The sequence below is a fragment of the Gavialis gangeticus genome, unplaced genomic scaffold (assembly GCF_001723915.1).
Source record: "Gavialis gangeticus isolate Ggan-Ray unplaced genomic scaffold, GavGan_comp1, whole genome shotgun sequence".
Classification (NCBI taxonomy): domain Eukaryota; kingdom Metazoa; phylum Chordata; order Crocodylia; family Gavialidae; genus Gavialis; species Gavialis gangeticus.
Window position 1 is genome coordinate 86174401 of NW_017729025.1, and position 12516 is coordinate 86186916.

The 12516-nt window shown below is 44.5% G+C and overlaps 1 protein-coding gene across 1 annotated transcript in view; it reads right to left on the minus strand.

The window, feature by feature from the left end:
• Positions 1 to 852: 852 nt before the first annotated feature.
• The window catches only part of CDAN1 (codanin 1), a gene marked incomplete at its 5' end in the record, with an annotated part of 60052 nt that continues 48388 nt past the window's right edge, over positions 853 to 12516 (minus strand). The window contains 7 exons of the mRNA XM_019519941.1: positions 853 to 2715; positions 4652 to 4759; positions 5129 to 5331; positions 7816 to 7879; positions 8239 to 8346; positions 10700 to 10857; positions 11865 to 11943. Of these exons, the coding sequence (XP_019375486.1) occupies positions 2590 to 2715; positions 4652 to 4759; positions 5129 to 5331; positions 7816 to 7879; positions 8239 to 8346; positions 10700 to 10857; positions 11865 to 11943 (846 nt within the window). The remainder of the gene's footprint in view (positions 2716 to 4651; positions 4760 to 5128; positions 5332 to 7815; positions 7880 to 8238; positions 8347 to 10699; positions 10858 to 11864; positions 11944 to 12516) is intronic.

Sequence of the window (12516 nt, forward strand, 5' to 3'; positions counted from 1 at the left end):
TCCTCACCGCACAGATTTTGGAAGGTGGTCAAATTGGGATTTGACAGGAGTAAGAACTACTAAATCAGCTGGACTGCTGTGAACCCTTTCCCTGTTGCCATTCCACTGCAGCTCTTTATAAAGGGGAGAGAGATCAGAAGGTCTGAGCACTCGGACAGCTGGGTCTCCCTTTGGGTGGAGGTGTCTTGACTATTTTAGGTGACATTTAAAGTTGAAGAGGCTGCAACAAGACTCCCCCCTGCTCCCTGCATAGTGAGGGTTCATGGGATAGAAGCAACTTGTGGCAGAGCTCCCCTTCTGCACTGTCCCAAGGGGATCTCATTTGTAGATTGTACCGTCTCCATCTCCAGCTCTCACTGAAGAGTTCTGGGTCCACAGGGAGTAAAAGTAACACGAACAAAAGCACTCACCTCTATCCGCAAAAGCAGTCCCCAGTTAGTATTACACTTGAAATGCTTGAAACAGAGACATGAAGCTTCATTACTGTAACAAAAGCAGATCCCCTACAGCAATGGGGACCAAGCTTTCTGGCACACATGCCACAAATGTATTCCACACCCTTCAAGTGCCCCATATCCCCTTTCACTTACCTGATCTGCCACTCAGCTTTCTGCTCCCTGTCCTGTGCTCCCAGCCTGATCTACTGCTTTGCTTTTTTGTCCCCTCTGCAACCTGCTGAGTGCCACTAATAGCACCCATGCCAGTTTGGCTACACTTGCCCTACTACACTTTCCTGGGTAACGCACATCCTATGAGGATTCATGTTTTTTGTTTTTGTATTTTTTTAAACTGGCACACTGAGTGTGTGCACATTCTCTGATCTAAACTTTCACAGGTTAGACACAAAACAACTTTATTTCAATACTTGTTTATTATGGCAAACTGACAGGCTCATTAAGATATCAACAGTGAAACGGTCCTTTAATACTAAACTCCAAGGAGCGAGTATGTTGCAGCATGGAGCACTAGTTATTTCAGTTCATATTGCTGCAGCCTTGTTGTACACACAATACGGTATTACTGGGCAACAACCTTTACATGATGCAAACCATTAAAAAACCCAAATCCACACACATTATAACAAGACAGATACCTGGTATCTGCAGTCTCCTTCAACCCAGTACTCAGTAACCTCAGTAGATCACAAAATTACCTGGAGCAGTTGAAACAAGATGGGCATGATCCTTTCTAGATTGTCTGTCTGTGTGCATTAGGTTTTAATTGCAGCCAGTCTAACCTAATTTTTTTTTTTAAAAAGGAGAAACTAACTCCTTGATATTGCCTTTTTTAATCCCATAAAAGCAAGGGAAATCAATCCAAAATGGCCCTGGGATTCACTTTGGCTAGCTGCATTTTTTGTTAACACAAGTATTTGCTTTGTAACTAAACCACGTTTATTGACAAAAAGGGACACTATCTACAAGTTAGGCACAGTAAAAAACACTTCATTATATGGAAAGGGGAATCCTATGCAACCTCTCTGATAAGCGACTTCTCTATATTGATTAAAAAGGGCCAAACAGTTCTCAGCACATAGAACACTATATTTAGGAAGAGAATGGAAATCGGACACGCTCCTTATTGATAATTTCCTTGTCAATGTGGATCTCTGAAGGCAGACAGTGCCCACCATTATGCCAGGAAAACAACTGTTTCCTGTGATCCCAGCAGGGGCTGGGATTTTTTGTGACACTTTCAGCCTAGTGCTGCTCCAGTTGACACTGGAGCAGGTGTGTGTCGGTGTGTAAACTCCAAAATCAAGGCAAACGGGGTTATGAAAACAGTGAAAAGCAGCTGAACAGCATTTAAAATTTGTTACTATAAAAACAATGCTTTATAAAATACTGTCATCTCTCCCCAGTAAAAAAATAAGCAGATAATTTCCCCCTCAGTTCTATAAAAACCATGAAATAGAAGTTCTGCTTCTCTTAAGTGAGACATACATGTCCTTTAAAAGTACTTTCCAATCCAATGCTCTGGTGCATTTTTAAGGTGATTTCACTTTTAAAATATAATCTTAAAAACTTGAAAAAACGAACCTTCAAGCTTGAGCACCTGGGGAAAAATAAATAGAGTCTCATCTCCTTGAAATGAAATTTCATCTGGGCTCCCAGGCAGCAGTCTTTTCTAACAGAGTCAGTGAGAAATCACGCTGTTTGGAGCATTAAATTAAGAGAACGGCACCTTGGGAAGCCAACAGGAATCTATCACTTGAGCCATGAAGTGGGTTTTGTTCATACAAACTGATGGCCAGCTCTGCTCAGAGCCTCTTGCTGTACGAGAGTGAAAGGTGTTTTCATTGAGTCAAGATCATCTGCTCTGAATCTCATTAAGGTGCTTAAGAGTTTACAACTCGGAGACCAATTTCTGGGAAACATTTTCATCTGCATATGTAAATCCCTCAAAACGGTTTGAAGAACGTGCATTCCTGTCACACCTGGAAAGGCAAAGGTTGGTGCAGTTTTTGCACAAACTACCCTTCAACGCAGTGGACTCCCAGCAAGAGACTCACTGAATGCATTTAACAATACTATATAGTTCCACAGCTCGAGTCCACCAGTTCCTTAATTTGTAGCAAGATGACCTGCACTAGCTTTGCGCTGTCACAGTGCCTAGAGATTGTCTCACCAATTCACAAGGATTAGTCCTGGGTTCTTCTATATGAAGCTCAGATTCAAACACTCTGGACAGAGTTTCCAGCTCTTTTAAGAAGTCCTGAAACAGACAATACAAACCAAAGACCACCTTAAAAAGCATTAACAATGAACAACAAACATTTCACAGATTTACACTGAGTCAAAGACTTGCATTGGGGAAGTTAATATAAACTCGAGCTGTGAAAGCAAAGGTGAACGGAGGCATGGATGGACTTTAGTCACTTTCAAGCATATAAAATGGGGCAGACAGATGAGGCACAGTGCTAGAGCATGATAAGTAAGCCTAAACTGCATAAAAAGGACCCTGAAAACAGGGATAATTCTGAAGCACTTCACAGTGACATTTCACCCTACGGATGGTTGTATTTCTACACACTACTGAAGCGGTACAAATGAAAAATGTTTCAAGAACAGGTGGAATTTGAAGCACTTTACATGTACATTTGTCCAGACCCAGAGACTGCAGCTGCCATAGTGATAAGGGAAAGATTTTCATATTGAAACTTCCTTTTGATATTCACTCCCACATTAAACTGACTTGTCACCTGATATCTGTACCTAAAGAGTACCATATTTTCTTCCATACAGCAGACTCCCATTTATAAAACTTACCTTTTTTTGGAAAGGCAGCAGCAAAGGGAAAAAAAAAACCACAACTAAAAACCCCCCTTCCTTGTAGTAGCTGAACAGCAGCAGCAGCTAGGGAGCTGAGTCCACTCCCCGCCCGGTGTGCCAGATGGGGCCACAGACCACCCCCATGCACTGGGTCGGGCTGCAGACTGACTGTGTGCCAGCACAATCCTACATGTGGGACTGTATCATCCAACTGGGAGTCTCTACATTGATCAGGGAATGTGTCAGTTGGGAAGTGGCAGTGGCATTAATTGCCATGGCTCCCAGAAACACAACAATTAACAATTGCCATGCCCCCCTACTGCCAAATTTCACAACTCATGGAGTCCCATGGGTTAAACTGAGCCTACATGCCCTCTGAATACCACTGGCAGAACCTGCTCTTACTATATTAGGAAATATGATGTGCACTCCAATTTCCACCAGCTGGTTTTGGAGAGAAAGGTGCTGGTTCTATGCAAGAAAATATAATACTGCCCAATTATCAAAGATGCAGGGAGCCTACGCTTGCCACAAATCAGTGGCGTTTGTGGGTGTTCAGCCTACTACTATAGCTACAGCTACAACCACAGCCACAGCCACCCTCAGTTTATAACTCTGGCCAGCAGATTAGATTCTCTTGTGAGTTCTGGTCGCAATGAAAGGGTTAGAAAAATAGCTAGATAGCTGGACAGCTGAGAATTTCCTGGCATGGAGAAGTTCTCAGTTGGGAGAGCGCCAAACACCCTACTATTCATAGATTTTAGGGGATGGAAGGGACCTTACAAGATCATCAGGTCCAGCCCCCTGCACTGGGGCAGGAAAGACTGCTGGGGTCAGATGACCCCAGCAAGGTGGGTGTCAAGACTCTTTTTGAAGATCACCAGGATGGGTGACTGTACCACCTCTGGGAGGAGTCTGTTCCAGACCCTCTGCACTCAAACTGTAAGAAGTTTTTCCTTATGTCCAATCTGAAGTGATCTTCAATCAGTTTGTGACCATTGTTTCTGTTTCTCCCTGGGGTGCCTTGGTGAACAGGTGCTCCCCCAGGCCCTGATGTACTATTATTCTAGATCCCTCCACACAACCTGTCAGAGCATAACCAGACCGAGTTATGCTCCAGTTATCCCATTCTGACTTATAATTCCTTCAGTATCATGCCAGCTGGGAAGGTGGCGATATTTTACAGGGCTGAAGTCATAGCAGCCATGGATGAGAAACAGTGATAAGTCCCCTTCTGTCCAACCTCCTCTTGTCCTAAGCAGAAATTCTGTACAGATAAGAATCCAGACCTGGACCTTTAAAGAGCTATGAAAAAATATATAAAACAAGGCTCTCAAACCAAAGTATAGATTCATATTCGCATCTAAGCAGATACTTACTGAGGGCCAGGCAAATTCCTGGATACTTCGCAAGTAGCTCTCTATCTCTGCATTTCCCATCAGATTGTACTCAACCAGACCATGAAGCATGAACAGGAACAAGTCCCACTGTAACCAAAAATAAAAAAATGTCAAGTTCCCTAGCAAGTGCCTTGTTTGCAGCCCTAACCATAGGCCCATGCACATTTAGCCCTTTGATCTCTTAGGCTAATTGGCTATTCTGTGGTTTGGTCTGGCACTAGGCTGAATAACCTCTGTGTCACATCTGTCTTCCCCAGACATGAACATCCTCTTGACGATGACACTTGCTGCTCTTTCCTTTTGTCCCTGAAGAAACAAAGTGCTAGTTTAACAGCAAGAGTCAAATCTTGCTGGCCTTATTCACACAGGTAGTCAGTCACATTTAAGTCAGAACACCTGCACAAGTATGGAAAGTGAGACTGGGCAGCTGGTTCTGAAGCGTTCAGAAAGCCTCACCTCTCGCTGCTTAGCTTCTGCAACATAGCCAATGTTCTTCTTGCTGAAGATCAGCTGCACTGGAACAAGCATCCCAAAATCTTCCTTCCAGACAGAGAGCAGCGATGTGAGAAGGTTGCAGAGGGGATGATTCTTGGATCGCTGTCTTTCAGGGTACTTCTGGGTCTGAAGCTCAAGTCCTCGGATTGGAATGTGGTCTGAAACTACAACGAGAGAGAGAACCTACTTGCTGCAGTTTTGGGTGGAGGCTTTATCAAGATGACGGTAAACTTAACAGGTGCAGTATGCAAGCTGACAGTCTGGTTTAGTAACAGCAATGCAGAAGACAAGGTGAGAACAGTGATGCAGAAACATCATGAAGTGCCACAGGCAACCAAGTGGACCTCAGTGGTTACACTCAAAATTCTGGGCTTCAAACCTGAACTAGAAGACATTCAGAGATAGGAGAAAAAAAGCAGACCATCTACTTTAGACCAGACACTTAACATTGCTCAGCAGGCTCATCATCCCCCAAGTTTGGGATAAAAGAGACTAAGGGTGGAAATAGGCAGCCCAGAGCAAAAACAAATGGATCTCCATACTTTTTGTCATGCCACAAATGCCCAGATTTGTGGCTGCAACAGAAGGTAGTAATAATTTGTGCTGCCGTCTTGCAGCAAATATCTATTTGCTTTGTGGTAGGAGAACATGGGCAGCCTGAAGCTGCTCATTTTCCAGCTGCTCTGGGCAGAGGCTCAAGGGGCCTAAGGCTGTGCAGGATCAGGCCCCTCAAGCCCTGTGAGAACCTGCCCAGCATTCCCTGCTTACCAAGGCATGCCCCTGGGATCTCTGGAGTGTGTTCAGGTAAGCGGGGAAACGCTCCGCTTATTTAGACATGCCCCACAGATCCCAGGGGCACATCTGGTTAAGTGGGGAAAGCCAGACAGGCTCTCATAGAGCTTGAGGGGCCAGATCCCAAACAAGAATTTCTGAGGAGTGCAGGACCAGGCCCCTCAAGCCCCAGCACATCACCCATTGTTCTGCCCGCTGATGCTGGGGGACAAGCAGTGACACATTTCGTCTAATAACGCTGATCAGCTATGGTGGGACCCATCTCAGCACAGATGATCTGCTTCATTGGGCAATGTTTTTTTTTCACCTAAATGCTGTGAGCTTGGAAAATCTTTAACAGAGTAGGATGCATCCGTCTCTCCTACAGAATGGGACCTTTGAAAAGAAATACTTTAAACTCTGCATTAGTAACTGAACTAGCAAGTTAGTAGTTCACACGTGTATGTCATGTTGCAGTACTCTCACTTTATAATCTGAAATTTTCTTCTACAACATCATCCTATTTTAATTGATATTGAATTTTTAACATGGCTAAACATGTGCCCATACCAGACACACAGAGCTTCTCTGTAATCTCACAGGAAGGCAACACTGCATCTTGGCATAAACTTTGCAATATATAGGTTCAGGCTGCATTCTAAAAGGGAAAGACACTTTGAACCTACGGCACTATTCTTAAAGGCTCCAGATGGAGGTTAGGAGCACTTACACACACACATGCAGTCTGCTCTGACGCACCAGAAATCCAGCACATTGGAGCACACTCGATTAACTGAGTCTGTAGAACACGTGAATTGATGTGCCTGGCACTGTGTCACGTACATTTGTATAAACGGCAAAATGTGCGTCAGTGCTGAGAAAATGGCAGCAGTGTGCTTTTGAACTAAAACACCTTGTGATACAATTTAGTTCGCAAGCGCACTGCCACCATTGTCTCAGCGCTGACTGGCATTTTGCCATTTATACAAGTGTGCCCAGCACTGCATAACATACATGTGTACAAATGCCCTGTGACAGGGGTTTTCAACCTTTTTTAATAAGTCTACCTCTGGCAGCCAGACAAGGAGCGGGAAGCGGATGGTGCATGGCTGGATGCGGAACGGTGGCAGCACGAGGTGGTGGGTGGCAGCGGCCGCTGCATCTGAGGCCCTGCTCTGCATCTGGCCAGCCGGGTGGCACCTGTGCAGCCCACAGAGGGGCACTGCTACCCTCACCCCACCCCAGCCCTGCTCCTGGGAGGCGGGGGCATGGGGCGGTGGGTGGCAGCACTCTGTCCCCGCCCACCCATGTGTACCCCCTAGGGCCTTCCCACGTACCCCCACTTGACAACCCCTGCCCCTATCAAACTGGCAGGGATGGTTAGAAGGGGTGAGGGATCTCCAACTAGGTCTATTAACTAAAAAGCATGTGAAGCTCATGAGGTGTAGTGAGACACTACATGCTAACAGTTCACAGGAAGGGAAATCATACTTTGCAATTAACCACTGTAACAGTCCCTATTAGCATTGTACTCTGAACCTGCAGAGACATGAAAGCAGCTACTGACTGTCTTGCAAGAGAGCCATGAAAGTAACCAAGATGTTATATTTATCAGTTTCTGATATCCAGAGACAAGGTTCCCTGAAAGTTCACTGCCTGAGACAAAGAGCAATTGCACAAGAATGCGCATACACTTAGAGTGAACAAAGCAGGTCAAACTGGAATTGAAGGAAGGCCATCTCAGAAGCATGCTGGTTGTGGGTGCATTTAAGAGACCTGTGAGAAGTCTTTGCAGATCTACTGGGGCTTTGTTACAAGAGGCTCAAAGTTCTGAAGTGAAAGCAGGAAGGGTCCTAGGGGCATCGCAACAGTCTTACCTAGAAGGGAAGCCAACTCTATGGTACACTTTGCCAGCTGCTGTTCCGAGGTAGGACACATGAACTGAAAGCACAAAACTGATATGTCACCATCTGGAAATCTTCTCATAACCAGCAACCCCCAGCTACTAAGAAAAAATTTTCATTAAAAATAATTACAGAAGTGCAAACAGATGACAGCAGAAACCCCACAGTTGCTGACTTGGGGCCACAAAATGTATGCTTGAGAAGAGATTCTCTATGGAAAGGATTAACCTTGCATTCCCACACGTCACAAAGATACCCTGGGTCAGAAAATGAAACTTGTCTTTGTTGCATCTGACCTCAAACAAATGGTACCCAACATATCCTGCTAAAGCTACACTGGGCTCATTACATCAGTAGGTACAAAGCTGACTCAAAGTGATGCTTTTTTACTTTTACCTTTCTGCATTGAAGTGTTTGACTCAGCTTCTCCAACAAGCGCTCCAGATGGGCATAATGAATTGCTTCATCTTCATCCCTTGGTCCCACAGCAACACAGAGAACATCCTAGGGTAAAAGGACAACAGTGACTCATCCAACACAGGATACTTCTCACTTCAACAGTGAGATCAAAGACTGCAGAAAAACTGATTTACAAACGTTTCTTAAATCTCACAAAAACAAAGTCATGAAGTTAGAAGCCTCTCTGTTTACAGGCAGGGGAACGGAAGCAGATATATTAAGGTCAGAGTTTTCAAACCTGAGTGCCACTTACATAAAAAGTTTAGCAACATCAAAAAGAGCTGCAAGTGAACACTGGGCAATATGGCAAAAGGCTCCCAGCACCCTTGCAAATCATCACTCAAATTTAAAAAGTTTAGGCCTAAGTAATTTGCCAAAGGTCACAGAGGGCACTTTTCCACGTGCTACAATGCGTTGATTAGAACATCTCAGAACAGATTTGATAAGCTAAAGTGTTCCAATCAGAACAGTCCAACGTGCTGCAGCGTCTTGCGTATTCAGTGTCCCATGTTTCAAAACAAGCTTTATTTAAAGTGCCCCTACTGCCATTCTGAAATGCAGGACACTGAATACGCTGCAGGCTTTTGCATTAGAGTGTCTCCCAAGAGCCACTCTAATTAAAACGCACCCCCCTCACCTCCTACCCAGGAGCACGTGTACCGGCACCCAGAGTCGGTCAATAGTACAGCAGGTACAGGTCTGACTGCCAGCCCTGGGTTGTTATACTTTCTGCCCTGCCATTAGACTGAACACACCATTTTCACAAGGAGTTTCAGACCACATGTAAAAAGCAAGGATGCAACATTAACTGGTTGGTCCCAAGGATCCAGACTTCTCTAATGCTAAACAAGATTATTGCATAATGTCACAGTGATTTTCAAACAGAAGCTGAAACCTGGAATAAAAAAACTATAGGGCAGCACACCACGTAGGAGGCACAGAAAGAGCTGTATAATAGAACTTTAAAAGAACTGTCGCACCAAGTAACTCCAATTTCAGCTCTATGCAAGGTAAAGATTTTTAGAAAAGAATTAAGCATTCAGAAAACTTCCCATAATTTTTTTAGAATGTCATTGAAGAAAAACACTGTTTGAAAGGAACACATTCTGCTTCAGATTTTGCAATCTAAGTATTGCAGAAATCGTACTACTAAGCAGCAAACTGATGGGAATCACCCCAGACAGCCAGCTGTTTCATGTACTTAAATTTCAAACTGGACAATTAAATAAGCAGAAATCATAAAAAGAGAATTTTATAATTACTTCATTTTGACTAAGTTCAGGTGTTGGTGATACAGATTGGTATTAGGTATTTTCATTATAACAGTTGCCAGCAACCTTTGCAAGCTGTGGGACAGAAGAACTTGGCTCCTAACATGGTGGCTTCCATGGTGCGTCAGTGGCGGGGCCGTCCCCTGCACGCTGGGGCTGGGCAGCTGGAAGCTGCATCCTCGCTGCTTCTGATTGTGTGCCACAGCTGTGGGTGACAGGGAGAGGGGGTTTGGGAGAGCAAAGGCAGCATGGATACAACTTCCAGCTCCTTGGCCCTGCTCTCCACCACCAGCTGAAAGCTGTGCCCGCAACACAGCCAGTGGCGAGAGGTTAGAGCGCAGGGGAGAAGAAACAGCTGGGGCAAGGGGGCAGCTGGGAGTTGCCCATTTCTGGTGCAGCTCCTTGTTGCTTAGCCCCAGTGCAGGCACAGGCGAAGTCCTGGGCTCTGGAGGGTAGATTCAGAGGCTCCATAGGCTGGATCCAACCTATGGGCTATATGCTGTTGACTCCTGCATTATATGATTTCTAAGAAAACCACACCCTTTCAAGCTTGGGAGAGGAGTGATAGGACCAGGATGCATTTTATATTTGTTTTGAAAAGGAGGCACTCTGGACCCCAGGCTGAAATCATGCTATCCTTCCTCCTCCTTTGCTTGCAATCTTAAATTGAATCAAGTGGGGGAGGCAGGAAGATAAAACTCCACAACAGATTTGCAGGACATAGTTGACTGCAACTCAGAATACATTCTCTTGACACACAAGGTAAAACAGAATCCATCTAGCTATGAAGGGCTAACAGGACTAAAGAACAGGAAATACTTATTTTTTTAGTCACTCAAGTCAGCAGATCCAACTGAAGAAAGACACCAGCTCTCACACCCTCCAAGCAAGCGAAGTCATTTGAGGATTCCCCCACCACTTACATTCTATTTCTTTCTCATACCCTACCAACAAACCACAATAAGCGCTATATTTAAAAGGGCTCCAGGAACCATTAGGCTGATCCCTAAGCAACCACTAGAAGGAATTGAGCAGCACAGCTTCTTTGTTATAACTGTAATAGTTCAGTTTTACTCAAGGGGGGAAGTAAAAAATAAAAGCACCAGGGGACAATGGAGGTTCCATACTTTGATCTCATTGATTATTTCAGAGGGAAATGGAGCATGATGCTGGCATCCTGGAGGGCAGTCCTTTTTCATCTCCTGTGTATCCTCACTAGGTAAGGAAGGACCCTGGATTTTCAGCATTCGACTGAATGTGGTCCTCACTTCCCTTTTGATCAGTACTGTAAAGCACAAAAAAAGAGAACAGTGGTGGTTAACTCAGATCTTCTCCACAGGGAGATGGTTCCCAGACACCAAAGCCTGAAGTATTCCTTCTACAACTTCCTCCACTGAGGGGTACCTCGGGGCCAGTACAAGTAAGGAATGTGAAGTTTAGGCTGACACCTGCACTTCAGGTTCCTACGCCTCCTTGTAATCATAAGGGCAAAAATGAAAAGGATACTCCAGGACACAGTATGTTGAATCACTATCTAGCCAATCTCTTAGCCCTTTATCAAAAGACTTCAGCCAGGAGACAAATTAGTACCACTGTTTGGTACTACTTACATTAGGAACCTGAACCAGTGCAACTGTACCTGCTTAACCACCAGTTTTAGAGTATCTGTGAACATATTCTGAACCAAGGGAATTTTGTCCCGCATCCAAACTAAAAGTTAGTTTAACCCACTTTAGCAGCAAAGGTTGTTGGGTATTTGTCACAGCTCAGAATCAGCGGCTTCTAGGAAATTCCAAAGGGCCACCAGTGCACTGTGAGACTGACTGAAAGTATCTGAATCCAATCAGCACTAAACCCATACAAACTAAAATGGCTCTAATTAAACCAATCTTCAGGGCTGCTGAAAGCAAATCCAATCCACGTGGTATTTTGCATATGTCGTTAAGATAACTTGCGTGCATGGACCCAAATTATAAGCAGGCTGGGGGGATCCAAGCAGTTCTTAGCATTAAAAATGTCTAGACTGTAGCCTGGGTGATGCTCTTGGAAAAAGTGTCCAATATTGTGGGCACCTGCAACCCTGAAGTAACTTAACAGCCTAAAACACCCTGCAACATCAACCCAAAGCTTGAAAATCAGGCAAGAAAAGAGGAAGTGCATGCTTCTGACAAGTATGCCAGCAAGAGCCTAAACTTCACAATACTAGACTAGAGACTTTCCCCTGATCTCAGAAAGGCACCTGACCCCATCCTCAAATGAGGTGCAGCGCTAGTGCAGAAACTAGAGACTGACCTGTGATGTTGGTGGAGAGCCAGGTGCATGCCTTTTCAGTAGCCAGCCTCACTGCAATATCCTCTGCACTGCTCAGGACCTTTGGGATGGAAAACAAGCAGCATTACAGTTAACACCCCTGATGATACTGGGCCAAGACAGACAAGAAAATAAAACTTTCTAGGGAAGCGACTTCATTCAATAAACAACACTCAGAGTAAGCTCACATCTCTCCCCATGATCTCAAAGGGAATAGGAACATGCTCACTGGAAACTAACATCTCAAAATGAAGGGAAAAAATTAAGTACTTTTAGCAGCTCCAAGTAAATCCCATTCATTCTGGCAGAATCTGGTACTAGAAAGAGAAGCTTCATTCCAAAAGTTCTAAGACTGAACCCAATCTTAGATGTCTTATTGGGATAAGCCTGTTAGAGGATGTCTGTTTCTGTAGTCCACAACACACAAGGAGTTATGTAGTTAGCATCACATCTGACCATTTTTGAGTCTCCTTAGCCCACAGGATCAAGTATCAGTCTACAATGGGTTAACTGGGACAGCCTTTGCCATAAGACCAGAGTGAAGATCAGATTTGCACTTCTGTCATAGCAAGACACCTCACCTGTTCTGCCACCACATCACTAATTTAATCACATGAATGTCATATAAATTAAT